Source organism: Mytilus californianus, unplaced genomic scaffold (assembly GCF_021869535.1).
Source record: "Mytilus californianus isolate M0D057914Y unplaced genomic scaffold, xbMytCali1.0.p SCAF_10, whole genome shotgun sequence".
Taxonomy (NCBI): domain Eukaryota; kingdom Metazoa; phylum Mollusca; class Bivalvia; order Mytilida; family Mytilidae; genus Mytilus; species Mytilus californianus.
Genome location: NW_026262582.1, coordinates 22,415,814 through 22,438,320, shown reverse-complemented (window position 1 = coordinate 22,438,320; position 22,507 = coordinate 22,415,814). Strand labels below are relative to the sequence as shown.

Sequence of the window (22,507 nt, the reverse complement as noted above, 5' to 3'; positions counted from 1 at the left end):
ACGTATTACAAAAATGTTAACAGCAAACATGATCGGCAAAATCATTTACAAACTAGAACTGGGTTAATACCCCTGCTTTAAGTACCCGAGTGTAGTATCAGTTTAGAGAAGTCAGTGCTTCGGTACTGACATGATTTATTACACTTTTCGTTTTGATTTCTTCTTCGATAACATTCACTTGTGGTAAAAACTAATGTTACAACTCCCCATATCAATTTGTCTATTGTTCATGAGTTCCTCATGGTCGTATGGGTACTAACGTATGTAGGTATTGTCTCTTTGACTTTAAGATATGTGGGTTTGAGCTTGGTTTTGCCTTAAGCTGATTTCCTAATGCTAGTAGATTAAGACTTTGCCTTTGGTTGGCTTGCTTGCTTTGTTTGTATTGAAGTTTGCTCATGCATTATAACTAAGATTGATATCTGCGAACAATAGGAATAGGCGGAGTCAAACCTGTATACATTATATTTAGATTTTACAATACTTGTGCAAACGTTTATATAAACAAAACAAGCAACAAAAGTCTTAATCTACAAGCATTAGGAAAGTAGCTCTTAAAGAATTTAGCTATTCTTTATGAATTCCTCTTGGTCATATGGGTACTAACGTATGTAGGTATTATCTCTATGACTTTAAAATATGTGGGTTTGATCTTTGTTTGAGCGTTCTCGATGGTGATAAATCCAGAAAAATGCTTCGGATGCACCAAGCTTATAAAATATTATTTAAAGAAAGGAAACCATAGTCTATATGAAGTATTCTGTTTCAAATCTAAACTCGAAAACATATATCACGAGATTTCAAAGAATTGAAAGCTTTGTGCCTCATATAAAAATGAAACCTATGATCTTCATGCTTATTGATGACTTTCGGGGAAGGCAAAGCCACGAAAGAATTGTTTAGAACATTTTTAAACAATTTTTTGTTATTACAGGTTATGTACATGCGTTATATTTTGAAGTACCAATACAAACAACCGCATTCAAAGTTTGCTGCCGAAAACATATATATATTGGCTCTTGATGGAGATGTTAAATTTGAACCAGAGGCTGTCTTGAGTTTAATGCAGCGTCTGAAAAAATCAAAGACAATAGGAGCAGCATGTGGTAGAATACATCCGAAAAGAGCAGGTATATATTAAAATAGCAGTAGTTTTTAAACGACCGCAAATTGTTTTCGGTGTTATAATGTCATGACGTTGTCAGCATCGTCGTTGTCGTCGGTGTTGACATCGTCCGAAGACATTTGGTTTCCAGACATTAACTTGAGTATAAGTGTATTGATCTCTATGAAATTGTACCACAATTTTCCATACCACAAAAGGAAGGTTGAGATTGATTTTGGGGATAATTGACCTTACTGTTGAAACTAATTGGCCATACTTGGGCATGAAACAAGCATTTGTTTGTTTCAGGACAATAACTTGTGTATAATTGTATGGGTATCTATGAAATTGATCCACATTGAGATCTGCTTACAACTTTAGAATTGTTATAATAATGTATCATAGAAAAAACTCACCAAGTTAATCAGGCTTATAAATAATCACGCCGGAATCATCCGTTGCGCTCGAATAAAAAACAGTTGGAAGGCCTAAGCAAGTTCGAATAAAACGATCGATAAGACTAAAATATCGAAAAGTTGGACTGAATACGACTGAGCAATCTACGCTGAGGGTATATTTAGTGTGTAAGGGTAAAACTGACAAAATATGTCAAATAAAATTCTAAATGACATTTGTAAGGTAAATGCTCTGATCAATCTACAAGCAATAGGAAATTAGCTCTTAAAGAATTTGGCTATTCTTTATGAGTTCCTCTTGGTCATATGGGTACTAACGTATGTAGGTATTATCTCTATGACTTTAAAATATGTGGGTTTGATCTTTGTTTGAGCGTTCTCGATGGTGATAAATCCAGAAAAATGCTTCGGATGCATCAAGCTTATAATTGATCTTACTGTTGAAACTAATGGGCCATACTTGGGCATAAAACAAACATTTGTTTGTTTCAGGACAATAACTTGTGTATAATTGTATGGGTATCTATGCAATTGATCCAAATTGAGATCTGCTTACAACTTTAGAATTGTTATAATAATGTATCATAGAAAAAACTCACCAAATTAATCAGGCTTATAAATAATCACGCCGGAATCATCCAATGCGCTCGAATCAAAAACAACTGGAAGGCCTAAGCAAGTTCAAATAAAAAGATCGATAAGACTAAAATATCGAAAAGTTGGACTGAGCAATCTACGCTGAGGGTATATTTAGTGTGTAAGGGTAAAACTGACAAAATATGTCAAATAAAATTCTAAATGACATTTGTAAGGTAAATGCTCTGATCAAGACGAAGCACAGTTTTTTTTTACCTAAAAAGGCCAGGGGCAGTTAACTTTATTTTAACTTAAACTGGAAGACATATTTTGACGACATAACGAGTTGGTTGACCGTTACGGAAGAAAAGATTAACAAAAATACCAAACTCCAAGTTAAAAACAAAAAGTAGAAGGCTATGAAAACTGACAAAATCAAACGTTATCAATCAACAGAACGAGTAAAACCCAACTGTTATATTCCTGACATTTTTCGGTCTTTAACTTGATTTCATTGCTAGCTGAACCTCCCACTTGTATTACAGTTCTAAATAGTTCCGTTAGATTGACAAAATAAATTGGGTGCACAAAAATACATCACAACTGACTAAAAAAATTCACAACAACGAAGTTGTAAAAAAATATGTTGTTGTTTATGGTAAATTTGTCAGACATTATCAAAAAAAGTGTTGTTGATAGTATATTGACAATGACGCACAACACTGTTAAAAAGCCCTCTGGCATCCGAACCGCTCTTCAGGATTAACTTGCACTAGGAGCACCCAAAGTAAAACCCGATAGCTGAATGCATACATACCGTGTCATGTCAAAAGGGATAAGACCAAAAGACAAACAAAAGCACGAAAATACATAAAGTAAGGAAAAACTTCAAAACCAAATAAAACGACACACAACTTCAGCACCCAGAATTTATAACTGAAGACCATCTTGTATATATTTGTGTATTGTGACACTGAATATTTATCTATTACGTCTAGGTCTTTTTTGAGAGAAAAAAAAAACGAAAGGTTCTTTGATAAAATCCTTGCTCATCAAAATTTTCCTTAGAAACCGGTAACAGAGAGAAAAAAATTAGATAATACGAAATGATTGCGTATGACTGTTTGAAGGGAATTACGAAGTGTAATGGTGAACTGATAACTGTTTTAATAGGTCCAATGGTTTGGTATCAACAGTTTGAGTATGCCATTAGTCATTGGTTACAGAAGGTAACTGAACATGTGACAGGTTGTGTACTTTGTACTCCTGGTTGTTTCAGTCTTTTCCGTGGATCGTCAATTTTGAAGGTTTTAGATACTTATAGTGAAGTAGCAACAAAACCAAGGCACTATTTACAATATGATCAAGGTACGTTTAATTTGAAAATAATTAGTAAATACTGATTTCATGTTTATGTTGTGTTATATTTACTTGATTATTGATTTTTATTAATTATTTTTTTATCCGTGGTAAATCTAAAGACTTTCCAAATTCAAAACGGAAAGTCCCTTAACAAATGTCAAAAGTTCAATCACATCAAACGAATGGAATATTCCTGACTTGATACAGGCATTTCCTTATGCATGGTGCATGTCAAGATTCCATCATTTGGTGAATTAATATGCTATATATTTATTTTACTTTTGTCAATATTTTACTCTTTGTATGGCCTGGACAATTTCCCTTTAAAAAATTTAAAGATTTGAACATTATTTTTTGCAAGGCGAAGACAGATGGTTATGTACTTTACTTCTTAAAAACGGAATGAAAATCGAATATACTGCAGAATCAGACGCTTACACATTTGTTCCTGAAGGATTTTATAAATTTTACAATCAACGCCGCCGATGGACACCTTCAACCATAGCAAATATTCTAGATCTGCTAATATCTTGGAAGGAAATAACGGAGGAAAATAACAACATATCTGTCCTTTACATCTGTTACCATTTGTGTTTGTTTGTTTCAACTTTATTAACACCAGGCACTATATTCATGTTAATAGTAGGAGCTATCATTGTCAGCTTCCAATGGATTCACTCCTTGATTATATTGATTTTAAATATAATACCAGTGTCAGCGTTTATGCTAATGTGCGTGTATGCATCGACACAGAAACAGGTTTGTTTTTGAGTTATCTGCTTAGCTTTTAATAGTAGAGGGTATGTGATTTCCTGTTCGATGGTCCGTTCGTTACCCTCTTAATCCTCCCTTCCGTTTGGCCAAATTCACTAAGCCCGAATTTCCAAGGGCGCCTTAAATGCTTACAGTTTTTAAAGTGAAAATCAACCGAATTGCTACACCCTTCTTGGATGGCTATTCATCTCAATAATCCAAAAGGAAGAGCAATTTACAATTACTTTTCGAAAGAAAGCTTTTGTTATTAAACAATCTCCAAGTTTACAACAATTTACGTAATTTTGTTTAAGCTTCATGAGGGCATCGGTGGCCAAGATCTAAATAGTCCAACTACTGTATTAAATAGCCTGTCAACACTGAGGTTGCGAGTTCGAATCCTGCACGGGGCAGGTGCACTCGAATCCAATCTTAATTGACTAGTTTGTCAGTTTTCCTACCGAAGGTCGATGGTTCCCTCCGAGTCCTCCTGCTTCCTGACCGCCACGAAATAGCACAATAGTGTTGAAAGTGGCGTAAAACATCAATCAATCAATTTATCGTCTGGATTTGAAAATAGTCTCTGTCAGGTGTTACTCTATTACATAAGCTACAGATAAAAGCTAGAAATCACAAAAAAAACATGAAGTAGACTCCCTTGACAGCCCTCTCGCACTTTAAATAAAATTAAAACATTTACTACTGTAGACCTCATTGATATCAAGTAAAAAACAATAAAGTTCTATGCAATACTTTTTTTTTATGACATTTCTTTACAGATGAAACAATACATATCCTTCAATGAAAAGTGCAACAAAAATTAATGTAAATGGTTGATGGTCAGAAAAATCAAAAGTTGCGAAGGATACCAAAGGGACATTCAAACTCTTAAGTCGAAAAGAACAAGTTCTGTACTCGTACTGTGAACAACAAATTTATTTATTTTGCAAACAAATGTTTCCGTACTCCTAACAACAAAATTATTATATTTAAATTACCTGTGTACGTTACTTTATTTAACGCCATTTTGTCCCAAGTTAAAGTTGTCTTTTTGACATTGTTCTACATCTTTTCTTTTGTTAATATTGTATTTATAATGTGTCAAAGATCAAACTTATTCGTTCAGTGTATGTTTACCTGTTTTTGTTTATATGTCTTTTTGATCGAGATAAGCCAATTAAATTGATATTTTATAGTGTGTCTTTTTATGTTGTAATGTTTAACTACTGTTTCAGGTTAGGTTGAAGGTTGGCGCCTGTTTAAACGTTAAAAGCCGCTGCATTTGTATGCACCTATCCTTAGTCAGGAGCCTGTTGTTCAGTGGTTGTCGTTTGTTGGTGTGGTTCATAAGTGTTTCTCGTTTTTTATATAGATTAGACCGTTGGTTCTCCTGTTTGAATTGTTTTACACTAGTCATTTTGGGACCCTTTACAGCTTGCTGTTCGGTGTGAGACAAGGCTCAATGTTGAAGGCCGTACTTTGACCTATAATTGTTTACTTTTTACACATTGTGACTTGGATGGAGAGTTGTCTCATTGGCACTCATACCACATCTTCTTATTTAAAGTTAAAAATAAAACCCCAGAAAGCTAAAGATTGAGCAAAACTCAAAAAATAAATGCCCCGATTAATAATTCAGTCCTGCTTAATCCATCCTACATGCATAGCGCATTGAACATTTATTGATGAATTAAGTCTTAAATGAGGACAAAGATGTCGGTAAAACGGAACGTCATATCTATGGTAACCTATGTCACCAATGTACTTATATGTACATTTAATATTCACCTTGTCCTAAAAACATTCAAGGAGATGATTTCCAATAAACCATTTAAACGTTTTGTTAAATGATTTCATTGTAAGCACCAACCTTTTTCAATATATTGCCGATAGTAAACACAAGTAATAGTTCACCAAGTAATTACAACCACACCTATACAATTTGAAGTATGAATAACAATAACACATGTAAACAAGTTATGTATCATTTTTAGAGCGAATTTCCTAATGCTTGTAGATTAAGACTTTCGTTGGCTTGCTTGCTTTGTTTGTATAAACGTTTGCTCAGGCATTGTAATTGAGATTGGTATCTGCGTACAATATGAATAGGCGGAGTGAAACCTGTATACATTATATTTAGATTTGATTGGACATTATCACATTATTAATTCTAACTACATACATGTTTTACTCCGACTACTTATATTGTTTGCAGATGTCAATCTTAAGTACAATACTTGAGCAAACGTTTTGACAAACAAAGCAAGCAAGTCAACCAAAGTCTTAATCTACAAGCATTAGGAAATTAGCTCTAATGTTGTTCAATAGAGAAAAAAGAGATAAAAAATGCCTAGGGGACATTCAAAGTTCATCAGTCGAAAAATTGACAACGCCTAGGCTTAATGAAAAACAACAAAAAGTTTGGAAAAGTCCACAAAACACTACATAGAAAACTGAAGACATCTTGGTGATCCCGATATAATAACAGAACGATCACCAAAATGACCATCGAACAAGCTCAAACGAATGCCGACTTTAAAGCTTAGAATTGAATTGATTTGTGCTTTTTCTTTGCTCCAAGACTAGGTTTATTGTTAGATAATAATTGAATAGATGCAAAATTTTATAAAAAAAAAAGTAAAAAGTGCTGATAATATATTGTTTTAGCTACAATTTGCAGCCATCTTATCCTGCATATATGGAATCATTATGCTGATTGGCTTGATTGGTGTTGTTAGAGATGCCGTTGATATTGGATTTTGCTCGATTACTACCATTTTTATCATATATTTGAAACCGGTGTTTTCCTTATTTCAGCTATTCTTCACCCAAAGGTATATAGTTTTTTAAGTGTTAATATATATTGTAAACACAAACATCCGAATTCTGATCGCAAAAGACCTCCGTTCTCGAAATTTAACTTGTCTTTCTACCTGCATTCAAAGTTTTAAATCTAAAGATTTTGAATTACTAGACAGAAACAAAAAAAAATTGAAAAAAAACTAGACAGTATGCTTTGCTTTTAATTCATTGCTTCAAGGTATAGAACCACTAATTCGGGCCCGTTCAGAAAGACCATACAAGAAAGTAGTACTTATTTTAAACAAAATGGTTACTACGTATATAGCTGTAACTTGGTCAAAAAGTAAAATATTTAGGTAATTATGTTCTCAAATGAAATTTTAAGAACTTGGGATCACTGTAGACCCCTTGTTCAAAGTTGCTTTGGAAAACATATACAAGATATACTAGTATTAAATTTGAATTGAAGGGCATATTTTTCCTGTTGCAAAGATAAGAAGTACCCGTTTTTGTTCTTTTAAACTTCTGGGAACCAGTGCGCTCTAATATGAAATTAAAGCTATGTTGAATTTTTTTCAGCACAATACAAAAACAGGAGATGTGGTACAGTGTATGATTGTCAATGAGACAACTATCTAATAGTATTCAAATAAAGTGGATGTAAGCACTTATAGGCAACCGCATGGCCTTCAACAATGAGTAAAACCATTCCGTATAACCGGCTATAAACGGCCCCAACAGGATAAATGTGAAACAATTCAAACGAGAAAACTAACGGCTTGTTTATAACAAAACAATTTAGGCAAAAACCAACAACAACCATTGAACTACAAGATCCTGACAAGCACATTAGAATGTGGCGGGGTAAAACATGCTTGTGAACACGCAACCCTCACCCTAACATGGGGCAGTTGTGTAACTGCACAAAAAAGCAATCAAAACTGATTTAACTCAAAGGATCGGTACGACGAACAAAACAACCAACATAAAAACAATAAACACAAAGACACAAAGCACCAAAATCATTGTGCTCGCAGTTACCTAAAGCTAGTTCAAAGCCAATTACAATATGAATAAATCATGTTCTTTCAGACTAAAGTATCAACGAGTACATATCCAACGGATTTAGTAAAAAGGTATAGTTTGGACATGACATGACTGTCACTTTATTTGAATTTAAGACAAAAAAAAAAAAGAGATGGCTGCAATGGTACTTTGAATTAGTGGTTTTATTCCTCAGCGCAAATATAGTAATATACAAATCCTTTATGCTTTGTTTTAATGTTAATAAGTCATATAGTATACAATATAATATACTTTTATCCAAAAGATATACCTCGATTCAGAAAGGACGCTTTATTTTCAAATTGACTAGCTAATATGAGTCTTCACGTTTAAATCATTACTCAGAATTATAGATAATATATTTGTAGGAATTTCTCTGTATAATTCCGGGGCTCATTTACTTCTTTGCAATACCGTCAATGTCCATGCTTATGTTCTTGTATGCGATTGGTAATTTACATGATGTTTCTTGGGGAACGAGAGAGACAAAGTCAGAGTCCTTCATTGGTAAAAGTCAAGAAGAAATGGAAAAGGAAAAAGGATATTTTTGTAGTTTTGGAAAATTTTGCACGTAAGTCAATAAGATTTGTGTTAGATAGAAAAAAAAGCCTTGTTCTTTGGTGTTACTTTTTGTAAACAAAACAAAGTGTTTTATTATTCACAAGATATCGTAAATAATCATTCTAGTCTGTGCATCCGTCAGAGTAATATAAATCTGCACAACTGTTTAATTCAGCTGAATTTTGCCGTTTTTGTCGAGTCTGTGACTTCTGTCGCAGAAAGCAAGACATAGGGATAGTGATCCGGCGGCGGCGGCGATGGCGGCGTTAACTAACTTCTTAAAAGCTTAATATTTCAGGAGGTAGAAGACCTTGATGTTTCATACTTTGTATACAGATGCCTTATGTTATGAAGTTTCCGTCTGTCATATGTCCATTATCATTGACCTCATTTTCCTGGTTCAGTTACTACTTGAAAAAAAGATGAGATTTGTTGTAATGTTAATTTCTCTCTAATTATGAGTAATATGATAACTATATTGATATGTGCGTACCTTGCAAGGTCACCATGTCTGTCATACAGTTTTCACTTGAGCTCGACCTCATTTCATGTATCAGTGAACAAATTTAATTTTTAAGGTCAAGTTCATATCTCAGATACTTTAAGTAATAGGTCTTCTATATTTGGTGTATGGAATTATTGTAAGGTGTACTGATCTTGACCTCAGTTTCATGGTTTAGTAGTTAACATTTAGTTTTTGTCTTTTGGTCTGTTTTTCTAATACTGTATGCAAAAGGTCAACTTTATTTGGCGTAAGGAAATATTTTACGATGTACATGTCAGTCTGGCAGGTGTTATTTGACCTTGACCTCATTTGTACTGTTCATTGCTCAATGTTAAATTTTATGTTTTTGGTCTATTTTTCGTAAACTATATGCAATAATCAACTATATTTGGTGTATGGAATGATTGAAAAGTTTGTATGTCTGTCTGGTAGGTATCATCTGACCTTGAACTGATTTTCATGGTTCATTGGTCATTGTTAAGTTTTCCTGGTTCAGTTTGTGTCTTAGATACTATATGCAATAGGTCAACTATATGTGATGCGCAGGGAATGATTGTAGTGGGTACATGTTTTTCTGGCAAGGTTCATCTGACCTTGACCTCTTTTTCATGTTTCTTTGGTCAATAAAACGTTTTCAGGGTTTGGTTTGTTTCTTGTATACTATAAGCATTAAGTCAAATCTATTCGGTGAACGGAATGATTGTAATGTGTACCGGTATTTTTGGCTTGGTTTATCTGACCTTGACCTTATTGTATTGGATCATATTAAGGTAATGTGATACATGTAGTTAAACTTTATATTTAGGAATGTCAACATAAAATCAATGTTTACTAAAGCAGGCGAGACATTTCAGCGTGTGCACTCTTGTTACGAGTATTCCTCTAATCTGTAATGTACAGATTGTATAAAATTTCCAATCATGCTATTTTTGACTGAATGTGTATTTGTAAAAGAGGTAATGTATGCACAGCATGGAACGCTTACAATGAAGACACACTTTTATACGCTCCGTTTTAAATATTTAAAAATCGGTAAACGACTATGGCATTTTACACTTCCAAGAAGAATAACATAAAATTTAAAAAGAAAGATCCAGTTGTTTATGTAAAGTTGATTAAAACATACATTTATGAGACAGAAATAGACAATTCAAATAATGACTTAAATTACTTTGCTGTACATTTTATTCCCGGCATTGGCATAATAGGATATACTTGTAGACAATAAGATTGGTTGTGGTTTTATAAAAATGTTTATGCAGTAAACCATATAACAGGACAGTTTTAATCCCTCAGTTTAATCGAATGTCAGTGCTTTGTTTCTAAGTGTTTATGTTTGTGAGATGTGCCCCTAAAACATCTTTCGTTAAACGGTTACTTCAAAGGTAACAAGAGGACTCGGTGGACGAGTGGTCTTAGTAGTCCAGCTACTGTATCGCTAGCCTGTCAACACTGAGGTTGTGAGTTCGAACCCTAAATGTGGCAGGTACGCTTTGGGTTTCTGAGTAAAGTTTGATTGGTTGATGGATTGATAAATTGGTGTTTTATGCCACTTTCATCGCTCTTGGCTATTTTGTGGCGGTCAGTTTTTATTAGTGGAGAAACCGGAAATGCCCGGAGAGAACAAACGACCTTCGGCAGGAACTGGCTCAAACCAATCTTAATTGACTAGGATTGCAAGTTTTCCTGCCGAAGGTCGTTTGTTCTCTCCGGGCATTTCCGGTTTCTCCACTAATAAAAACTGACCGCCACAAAATAGCCAAGAGCGATGAAAGTGGCATAAAACACCAATTTATCAATCCATCAACCAATCAAACTTTACCCAGAAACCCAAAGAACTGGTTCCAGGAAATAGAAAATCTGAGAAAATATTGAGTATTGCACAGTTAAAAAAATGACATCTCCGATTTCACCATTTTATTTACTTCTCTAATACATAAGTGTATTTAGGGAACTGTTATTTCAGAAAATGAAAATGATGTGATTGTTTAACAATGAAAAAAAAACACGAAAGTGATTATAGATATTTTTAGAAATGCAGCTACATTGTACAAATAATGCTAACAAATAAACCAAACTGCACTGAATCGCATTTTTTGCAATAAATAGAATATTGCAAGGTCTGGATGAAAATAGTTAAGAATATTTGTGTGTGATAAGACGCCACCATTGTTCTCACAACGACATGTACATAGTACTTATACTGAATTATGTATGTTGATCTATTGATGATGAGTAATATTTGCTTTTTGGCTGCTAACTCATTGATATATGACGAAGGCTATTTGTTAAGCCGAAATATTTGTCAACACGATTTTATAACATCATCTTCGTATATTACCATCTTATATTAGTACCATTGTGCAAATCTTTAGACTTATATAATTTTTTTCCTTATCTGCGCAGTATCGTCTATTCTAGACGATCCGGTACATATTACATTTGCTGGTTGGTGTTTTTTATAGACTTCTATATATATATATATATATATATATATATATGAGACGTCTAGATATTAGTCAACGATCTTTCTTTCTCGTAAGAGACATCTTGCGCATTGAATCCAGGAAATTACTACAAAAACAATTAAAAAATTTTAAACGACACGGCGTACTTTTATACACTATAACAAGAGAGCAGACCACCTTAACTCTTAATCGTACTATCATAGCCGGATAAATATCCCGGAATCGCAGATTTAGGAGATAAAAACAAAGTTGTAAGAACTCTACAAACTGTTGTAGTCAATTTGTCTTCAGTTGCCTTGTCAGAGACCGAGACTAAAGTATTGTCAAAAGGTCTTAATTTTTGTTCCATGTCAGGCAAAATTGATACTTTACTATTGGGAGATGACCTAGACAAATTAGCAAGATCTCTCAGAATCAAGGAACACTTCTCTAAGGACACCACAAAAAGTAACATTGATGGGGACATAAGTGATCTCGACTCAAACGAAGAACAAGAAGATGTCGATATTCCCAGATTCAGGAAAAAAAGTTCATGGATTCCTAAACCCAGTAAATGTGCTACTTTAGAACATATTATTGACAAAATTAAATCCGACGTAACACATCTGTCCACTGCCACTTCCCCAAAATTCAACAATTTATCGTCTGAAGAAAATGAAGCTGTTCGGCTGCTTTAAAGCAGAGACGACATTATAATAAAACCAGCAGACAAAGGCAGCGCTGTTGTCGTCATGGACAAAGGTGATTACATTCGAGAGGCAGAACGTCAACTCTCTGATTAGAGATTTTATAAAAAAATAGACTCTGACCCCACCCCTCAATTCAACAAAGAGGTCACAACAAATTTGAAAATCATGTGTGAACAGGATCATATTGATGGAGACACATTCAAATATATAAAACCTGAAAATCAAAGCCGGGGCGTTTCTATCTTCTGCACAAAGTCAATAATCCAGGTAAAAACCAATTGTTTCTGCCAATGACCACCCTACAGAGAAAATATCAGAATTTATTGACTTTCATTTAATAAAATTGAGAATGGAAATGGGGAATGTGTCAAAGAGACAACAACCCGACCACAGAACAGACAACAGCAGAAGGCCACCAACAGGTCTTCAATGCAGCGAGAAATTCCCGCACCCGGAGGCGTCCTTCAGCTGGCCCCTAAACAAATATATATACTAGTTCAGTGATAATGAACGCCATACTAAACTCCAAATTGTACACAAGAAACTAAAATTAAAAATAATACAAGACTAACAAAGGCTAGAGGCTCCTGACTTGGGACAGGCGCAAAAATGCGGCGGGGTTAAACATGTTTATGAGATCTCAACCCTCCCCCTATACCTCTAGCCAATGTAGAAAAGTAAACGCATAACAATACGCACATTAAAATTCAGTTCAAGAGAAGTCCGAGTCTGATGTCAGAAGATGTAACCAAAGAAAATAAACAAAATGACAATAATACATAAATAACAACAGACTACTAGCAGTTAACTGACATGCCAGCTCCAGACTTCAATTAAACTGATTGAAAGATTATGTCTTCATCATATGAATATCAGGCACAATCCTTCCCGTTAGGGGTTTAGTATCATACCATCATAACATATATGAGAAGAACATAACCCGTGTCATGCCAACAACTGGTTTTTAAATAAATGTGTTTAGTGCCGATGCAAAGACCCTATAAGTGAATCAATATTAACGCCAAAATATGCAATCTTTAATGACCTGACAACAGTATCGTATCTATATCCCTTCTTAATAAGTCTATTTAAAGGTTTTGTTAGTTTCAGAGGTGAATACTGACATTTTTGTGCTTTATAAAGAATATTTCCATAAAAAATTGGATGTGAAATACCTGAACGTATAAGAAGTCTGTATGTTGAGCTATATTTACGAATGATGTCCTTATACCGATGATAAAATTTAGTAAATGTTTTGACTAGTTTGTGATATCGAAAACCCTGGTGTAATAATTTTTCAGTAATACATAAATTTCTCTCGTTAAAATCTAAAACATTGTTACATACACGAGCGAATCGTACAAGTTGAGATATATAAACACCGTAAGATGGTGACAAGGGAACGTCACCATCTAAAAATGGATAATTAACGATAGGAAATGAAAAATCATCTCTTTTATCATATATTTTAGTATTTAGCTTTCCGTTAATGATATAGATATCAAGATCGAGGAAAGGGCAGTGGTCATTGTTAGTATTAGCTTTATTTAAAGTAAGTTCAACAGGATAAATTTCTTTAGTATACATACTGAAGTCGTCATTATTGAGAGCCAAAATATCATCCAAATATCTAAAAGTATTATTAAATTTGTGTATCAGATGTTGTTTCGATGGGTCTTTACTGATTTTTGTCATAAATTGTAACTCATAGCAATACAAAAAAAGGTCCGCAATAAGTGGTGCACAGTTAGTCCCCATTGGAATTCCGATAACCTGACGATATACGGAATCTCCAAAGCGAACAAAAATGTTATCTAGTAAAAATTCAAGGGCATATATAGTATCAAAGCATGTCCAATTGACATAGTTTTTTTGTTTATTGCTACTAAAAAATGACCTAAAAGAGTTTGAACATATATATTCACATTCTGACTTTTTAAATGCCCATTTGATTAGGTGTGTGAATTTTTTCTTAATGAGAATGTGAGGCAATGTGGTATATAGGGTAGAAAAATCAAAACTTTGAACAGATTCAAAATCACCAATATATGCATGCAATTTATCAAGTACTTCCAACGAGTTCTTGACACTCCAAAAGTAATTAATTCCACTATTTTCGATGGCCTTATTTGAACAATTTATTATCAGGTTTTTGATTGTACCAAGTGTACTGGTAAGAAGAATAGACAATTTAGTAGTGGAACAATGGCTTGAAGACGAAATGAATCTATATTTGTAAGGTGTTTTGTGTAGCTTCGGAAGCCAATACATAGTTGGGACTTTCATTGTATTTGGTTCTGCTTGTAAAGCGGTAGCTAAAAGTTTATGTTTGTTACAGATGTCGTTTTCTGAAAATGGAGTCAGTTGGAATGTTGGTGAATTGGTGATTTCTTTTTTCAGAACCTCAATGTAAAATTTACGTCAAACAATAATAATATTATTAGCAGCTTTATCGGCCGGGACAAAAACAAATTCCTTGGCTAGTTCTTTTAGTTTGTGTTTGATACGAGAAATAGGTTTATTGTGGTTATTGTTAAGAGTAAAATGTTCTTTAAAATGTTGAATACGTATATCAACTATGTTCATTACTGATTTAAAAAAAGAGTCCAAAGATTTTTTGTCAGCTTTTTCCCGTTTTATCCATTTCAAACAGTAAGTATGGAGTGAGTCGTGGATGATATTACGACACTCATTCCAATTAATAATTGACGGGGGACGATATTTAGGTCCTTTACTGAGGAATGATTTTAACTCTCGGTCTTGAACGATGTTAAGATCTCCTGTTATAACATGGGAAATGGGTCCATAAATGTATTCGGAATTACTGCAATTACATGAAGTAGGTGTATTTTCACTGATATTAACATCTTTACACAATTGGCTATAATTAAACACAAATTTCCGGGTAGATTTCTTGTAAATATAACAAATAAGAGGGAGCTCAGTATTATCAAAATATCCCGGAATTTGTTCTTTAACAGAATGGTCGTTAAAAATACCGGCAATATTTACAAAATCAAAACCTTTATTGACATACTTTATTTTAATAAACTGTTTTTTAAGACCATATGTGGAAAATTTACCATCCTTTATACAAGACACAACACACTATCTTAAGAAAAATGGAATCCTTGAACCCTCTTCCCCCTAAAACGATCCTTGTCTCGCTTGATGTTGCCTCTCTCTATACTAACATCCCCCATGACGATGGTATTGAAGCCTGTAGGGAAGTCTGGAGCTCCCGCAACACCTTGCATCCACCTACTGAATGTCTAGTCCAGCTTCTAACTTTGGTATTGAAATGCAATAACTTCACATTCAATGGTGAACACTCTTTCCAAGTTAATGGAACAGCAATGGGAACAAAGATGGCCCCGTCTTATGCCAATATTTTTATGGGGAAATTAGAACAGCGAATTCTCAATTCTTCTCTTTATCAACCTCTCTCTTGGTTCCGATTCATCGACGATATTGACATGAAATGGGATAATACTGAACAACAACTTAATTTGTTCATTCAACATGCCAACGATGCTCATCCCTCAATAAAATTCACTTGACTCTAAGATCACATTTCTTGACACTGCCACGCAAGTGAAGGATGGATCCATATTTACAGATCTGTATTGCAAGCCCACAGACAAACATCAACATCTTTCTCCTTTGAGTTGCCATCCTAAACATTGCACCAGGAGCATTCCCTACAGCCAGGCCATACGAATAAAACGGATTTGCTCCACCAACGATACTGCAAAGAGGCGACTACAAGAACTTCGCGGTCACCTATAAAAATCGGGGCTACAAAAGAAAAGACATTGATCAAGGTTTCTCTCGTGCTAACAACTTCAGCTGAGATGAACTTTTACAATATAAAGACAAAAAGGTCAAAAAGAGAGTGCCGTTTGTGCTGACTTACCATCCCAAATTTGACAAGTTATCACACCTTACCCGCTAAAATTGGAAAGAAATCGAAAAACATCCTAAACTATCCAAAATCTTTCCCGAGCCACCTGTACTGGCTTTCCGTAGGCCCAAAAGCCTTAAAGACTTGCTGTTGAGAGCTAATTTAATCTCTAAAACAGGCTCTTCGTCTGTGGGCTCTTGCAAGGGATGCGGAAATAAACGATTTCTGACTTGCAAACAAATACTGAATATCCAGACTTTTAACAGTCACTCCAATGGTACGGAATACACCATATTTTACAATGTTAATTGAAAGACTACAAATGCTGTGTATCTTCTGCAGTGTAAATGTGGTAAACAGTATGTTGGCGAGTCAGAACACCCATTTCACAAACGAAAGAACGGCCATCGTAGCGACTATGAATGCGAGCCAGACCTTCCTCTCAGTCGACATTTGAGATTTCCTGGCCACACTAAGGCAGATCGCAATCGACTGACTATTACAATCATAGACCACAACACTGCTTGGTCTAGGGAGGATAGATATGCTCGGGAAAGATTTTGGATAAGAAAATTAAAAACTTTTGCACCAAATGGGATAAATGAAAAGGTGTAGTTCTAATTCGCGCAGTGCTTTTCATTTTGGTTATATTACATATTAGTACACAGCCTTTGTTGCTATTTTTTTACCTTTGTCAACTCTAATACCAGTTTGAATCGCAGGGTTCTATTCATTTGGGACGTGCAAGTACGCAGTCACGTTCAATTACTCAACCTTTGTCAAAATGTATTATTATCTTGTTTGAATCATTATCAAACTTCTATTTATTTGGGATGTTTAAATACGCAGCCTCTGTTGTAATTACTTTACCATTGTCAAATTTGAAATATTGTACCAGCTAAGTTCGGTCAGTGCTGTTTATTGGGAATGTATTTCCACGCAGTCGTTGTTGTAAGATCTTAACTTTCGTCACCTTTGAAATTTTAGAATTGTACCAGTTCATATCGCACATTACTATTTTTATTTGAAGCATATCTATGCAGTCTCTGTTGTAAATAGCTTTATAACCTACGTTATTTTACAAGCGTTTTTGTGTTCGGTTTTAATTGTATAAATTTCAAGATTGTTATAGTTAAATCAGAATAGATTGATATGATTCATTTTACATCATAATCTTACTGATGAAGGATATCTGTTATTCGAAATATTTATAGATATTTACATTTAATGTTTTCATCTTTTAATATTGGGTGTTGTTTTGTACACTTTGTGGCGTTTTTATATATATATATATCCCACACCGCTTTTTATTTATATATAAATGAATAAGTCTTGATTTTAATCAAAATAATATATTTAACATTTGATTACAGTTGTATGTTCTGCCCTACAAATAATTACACAAAGAGTGACTTTATATTGAGTATTCTTAATAAATGGAAGTATCTCAAAGATGATCTGGATGTGAACCGAGGAAACGCAGAAACAGGTATGTCAATATATAAAAAAGCTACAAAGGTTTCATTGTTCAAAAACCCCAAAATTATTTAAGAACAAATATTGTTTATTGTACAACAACTGGTGCTACTAACGAATCACTTTCGAAAACTAATGGAATTGTAGTTTTTCAATGAAAGACGTGATATAGATGCAATTTCTTTAACATGTTTAATGATACAAGGTTTGTACACTTGATGACAAAATCTCCTGACTATGATAGAATTAAGTAAAGGTTTAAAGTGATTTGTGGTAACGAAATCCCTGACTAAATAATTTACCAGCAATACATAGATACATAGATAACTTTTATTGAAATCCAAAAAGTTACTGTTTGAAGAAAGTATTTTTTTTCAATGGAAAATATTACCCTGATGAATATACAAGTTGTAGATGTTAAATATATATTCATCTATGTAGGCATGATATTATTTATTACTAAAAAACAACTGTCATGGTATCTACAAATCTTAAGATTTTAAACTGCGAAAACATGTAGTTAGTAGTGAATTGAGACAAAGACATATCGTAATAAAGAACTTATTAAAAACATATGTAGTGTCGATTTTAGTCGTTCGTCCCTATAACCGTAAAACAGTTGATGTCCCAGAATTGTCGACAATATCAATAAATTGTCTAACTTAAAACTGCATCATTATTCGGGCAAATGATCTTATAAAATTATTTACAAAAGATATCTTCTGCTGACCAAAAGTGGTCCTTTTTTAACGGAAAGTATGTAGAAACTGCGTATTTCTTTTATATGAAACGAGTCTATTATGGGAAGTAACATTGTTTAAACCGGTTGTCTTATTTCACCTTGAGAATCATAACTGTCTTTAAGGAGGGTCGCTTTTTTTTATAAATTTGTTGAATGTATTTGTATGTCGTTTTTATCAATGGAGGGGTAAAATAGTTTAAATTTTTAACATGAAACCTTCTAATTCCAAATAAGTATAACAAAAATACTGAATTCCAAGGCAAATTTTAATTCTTTCTTTATGGTTCATAAAGCCTATGAACTGGTATATAAGGAAAGAGTTATAATATTATTGCCGATGATAAGCATATTTATTAAACATGCTATAATAAAAGAACATATACTGTAATAGTTTGAGGTCATCGTCAGGCCTTCAACAAAAACCCCTGAAGCAAGTTATAAGGACAAGGTATTACAAAATGTTGTTTCATGTTCAAAAGTGAAAACGAACAGCCGACGAAAATAAGCAAAAATAAAAAATGCTGACAGCAACCAACGACAACAACTGGCTTACATGTTCCTGGCTTAAGATATGTTCCAAAAATGATGTGGTTGGATTCAGCATCTTTTTGTTAATGCTCACCCCCTTTTTCCTAGAATTTTTGTAGAAATAAAACAATACAAGGTGTATTAAAATTAAGTTGGATTAGGTTTCAGACCAGTTATAAGTTCAAACGATAACACAAAATACAAAACAGACAAAGTTACGATCTAAGATGCGTAAACGTTATAAAAGGTAGTACAAATTGGATCTAATGAATAAACGATTGTTTCTCAGACTATAAATCAGTTCACCTTTTATCAATTTACTCTGAAGACGTCACATGCAGTCTGAGAAAAACACGACGTTGGAAGATAGCAAGATACAGGTATTGTCCGGATGTAGGACCATAAGTTGTAAAAACTAGAGAACAACACATTATAAGTTGTATATTAAATTAATAAAAAAAATATTTCTCTTTAATTTGGAAGAGTAAAACATCAGCTTTAAAGAAGAAGAAAAAAAAAAATTCATTTCCTAATTTTATACGTATGGATATTTAGTTATATCTTTATATATTTTCTAAGGGTATCGAGTTGATATTGAAGATTTGGAATTCTCAGGTAAGTAAATAGATCAAATGTTTTGCTCTATGAACTGATATGTGCGAAATCCAAATGCTTGATACCTTTTTAGTTCACCCAAACAGCTAAGATTATTAAAAATTAAAGGAGAAGCGGAAGATACTAAATGGATAGTGTAACTTTATAGTAAAAATAACCAACAACGCCATGACGAAAAAAAAAAACAAACAAAAAAACACGAAAATCAACCAAAAGACAAACATTCTACAAAACACAAATAGAAAATATAAAGTGTTAAAATTAGCTTCTTATGCTTCTACACAAAGAAGTTGTTATCCCCAAAGGAAGACAAATGGTACCAAGGAAATTATAAATGTATGTGATGTATATTGCAAAATATTAAAGCCTTATTTTAGGGTAATGTGTGTAAATCATGTCATAACATCCTAATTTAGTAAGTTCCGAACCAGTGTTCATGATCATATATATATAAATTGTTTTATTTTTCCTTGTAAACCTAACTTGACCAGTACATTATATTACACAAATGTGACAGTAAAATCTATGATTTACTTAGATCAAGCTTAAACACAACCAAAAAGATCACTGACATGAAATTAGATTTTGAAGTTTTGAAAGATATTATCTTTTTTTCTATGCCTAAGCCCAATTACAGATTTACAAGTAAGGAAAAAAAACGCCACCAAAAACTATGATAAAATGCAGTATTTAGATCAAGGCAAGTGGCAATCCTGTCATCAGTGTCATTAAGTGATGCCACAATCAAACAATATAAATACTGGCTCTACCTACGGCGATTAGATACTAATTATGGTCATATATGCAACAGATTTTTCTATACCAAATCAAAAATACGTCAGCAACTATAGAACAAGTTTCCTTATTCACAGTAAGTCAGGACTAGTCACAAGATACGTTAGCCATTGATATCGTACATGTATCATCTAGTAAATTCTCTATATGCATATGTTGCTGAAACATAGAAATTTTAAATTAACAAATTTAAAAGTGCCTATAGGGAAGCAGGATCTGGTTACTCTTCCAGAGCACCTTCTCCATTGGATTGAAGTCGTATTTCGCAGTCTGTTAAGTCGACTTTGTAGCGGTAGATGGATTTTTTCGTATTTTCCTCGTCTTCGTTTTTACTATGGCTTTGCCAGTTTCCAACCTAATGGGTATTTAATGTACCCTGTGTACCCTCTGTTTGTTTTGTTCACACATTATTGTCAATTTAATTGAATTTTATGCGACTGACATACATATGAGAGGTTTATCTGCCTTCCAAACCAGGTTTAATCCACAATTTTCAACATAAGAAAATGCCTGTACCAAGTCAGGAATATGACAGTTGTTTTCCATTCTTTTGATGTGTTTGAGCTTTTGGTTTTGCCAATTGTTAAGGGACTTTCCGTTTTGAATTTTCCATGGAGTTCGGTATTTTTGTTAATTTACTTTTCGCATCTATAAGTAGAGAAAAAATGTATCATACTGTAGCAGATTGGTACATGGATCTTGTCTTTCCCTATGATTTTACCGTACATAGAAATCATCGGTATACGTAAGTTCTTAAAGAAGTTATTGAATTTATAGTATCCATATATAGCATGAAAGGAGGACATTACCATGAAAAAAAAAAGACATCGAAAAAATGAAGTACTTTACCATCTTTATAGAAAAGTAAAGAAAAAACCTATACGAACAACCTTAACATCGTTTAGCTAAGATGATCCTGTTAAACCTTATTAGGTGTTGCTACATGTATAAATGTCACATCGAAACGGAACACGAACTTAATACAGATAAATTGTTTGATAAGATAATATTTTCTTCACAGAAACGCACAGAGAACAGGACCCAGAGGAAAGTTCTTACGTAGAAGTAAATGATTATGCAGACAGGGGAAGTGTTCAAATCGACGAACAGGAAAATAAGTGGTGGATACAAACCATCAAAAGCCATCTCAAACCCTTTCACAAAGATCCTGTGAACAAGAGGAAATACTTACAAGAAAAAGAAATAATTGAAAAAAAATTAATTGATATGCGTAATCAAGTGTGCTTGTTTGTTTACATGCTGAATGCTTTTTTGATAACACTCATATACTCCTTGACACAGGTAGATGTATTCGCAGGTTCTTTATCCATATTTGTGGACTGCAGGGGGAATCAAATTGAGATTGTTCCTATAGCAGTACTCTTCATAGTTGTGTTTGGTTTTCTTCTTTTGATTCAATTTATCTGTATGATTGTTCATAGATTTACTACGCTTGTAAATATTGCTGCCAAAACACAGTTCTTTGTCAGCAAAGTCACTCCAAAGACTGATGATTGACAGCGGATAATAATAATATTTTAGGTATGTTTGGCTTTCTTTTTTTATTCATATTATCTGTATGATTGTTTATAGATGTACTACGCTTGTAAATATTGCAGCCAAGAAACAAATTTTTGTCAACAAAGTAAATCCAACGACTAAAAATGACGGCGGAAAATAATAATATTTTACTTGTTTTTAGTTTTCTTCTTTTGATTCAATTCATCTGTATGATTGTTCATAGATTTACTACCGTAGTAAACATTGCAGCCAAGACACAAATCTTTGACAACAAGTCACTCCAAAGTTGGGGGAGGGGGGCGGGTGGGTGAGGGGTAATTTCATTTCCAAAGAGCATGTGCAAACAACATATTAGGTAACATGTGTTTAAGAAAGATAATATATTCCAATTCTATCTTTACATAAGAAAAGATGTTTTTGCCATGAGTGTTCTTTATATAAACAGAACAACAGCAATACAAAAATAAAAAAGAAAAACCAAAAATAAACGCAAATTTATCTTTAGATCTGAAGGTCGAGTCAACTCAGTTCATGTAAAGACTGCTTGATTCATGCACGTTTACACTAACTAAATACTCTCATATATTATCTTTAAAAAATTTATTGCTCTTACCAAAATGAGAA

General features: G+C 33.5%; 1 protein-coding gene across 1 annotated transcript in view; it reads left to right on the top strand.

The window, feature by feature from the left end:
* LOC127717774 (chitin synthase chs-2-like) overlaps positions 1 to 22,058 on the top strand; it is a 33,336-nt gene extending 11,278 nt beyond the window's left edge. The window contains exons 6-13 of the mRNA XM_052223607.1: positions 935 to 1,130; positions 3,271 to 3,465; positions 3,821 to 4,218; positions 6,880 to 7,046; positions 8,448 to 8,650; positions 17,580 to 17,695; positions 19,532 to 19,567; positions 21,384 to 22,058. Coding sequence (XP_052079567.1) covers positions 935 to 1,130; positions 3,271 to 3,465; positions 3,821 to 4,218; positions 6,880 to 7,046; positions 8,448 to 8,463 — 972 coding nt within the window. The 3' untranslated portion in view covers positions 8,464 to 8,650; positions 17,580 to 17,695; positions 19,532 to 19,567; positions 21,384 to 22,058. The remainder of the gene's footprint in view (positions 1 to 934; positions 1,131 to 3,270; positions 3,466 to 3,820; positions 4,219 to 6,879; positions 7,047 to 8,447; positions 8,651 to 17,579; positions 17,696 to 19,531; positions 19,568 to 21,383) is intronic.
* The last annotated feature ends 449 nt before the right edge of the window (positions 22,059 to 22,507 follow it).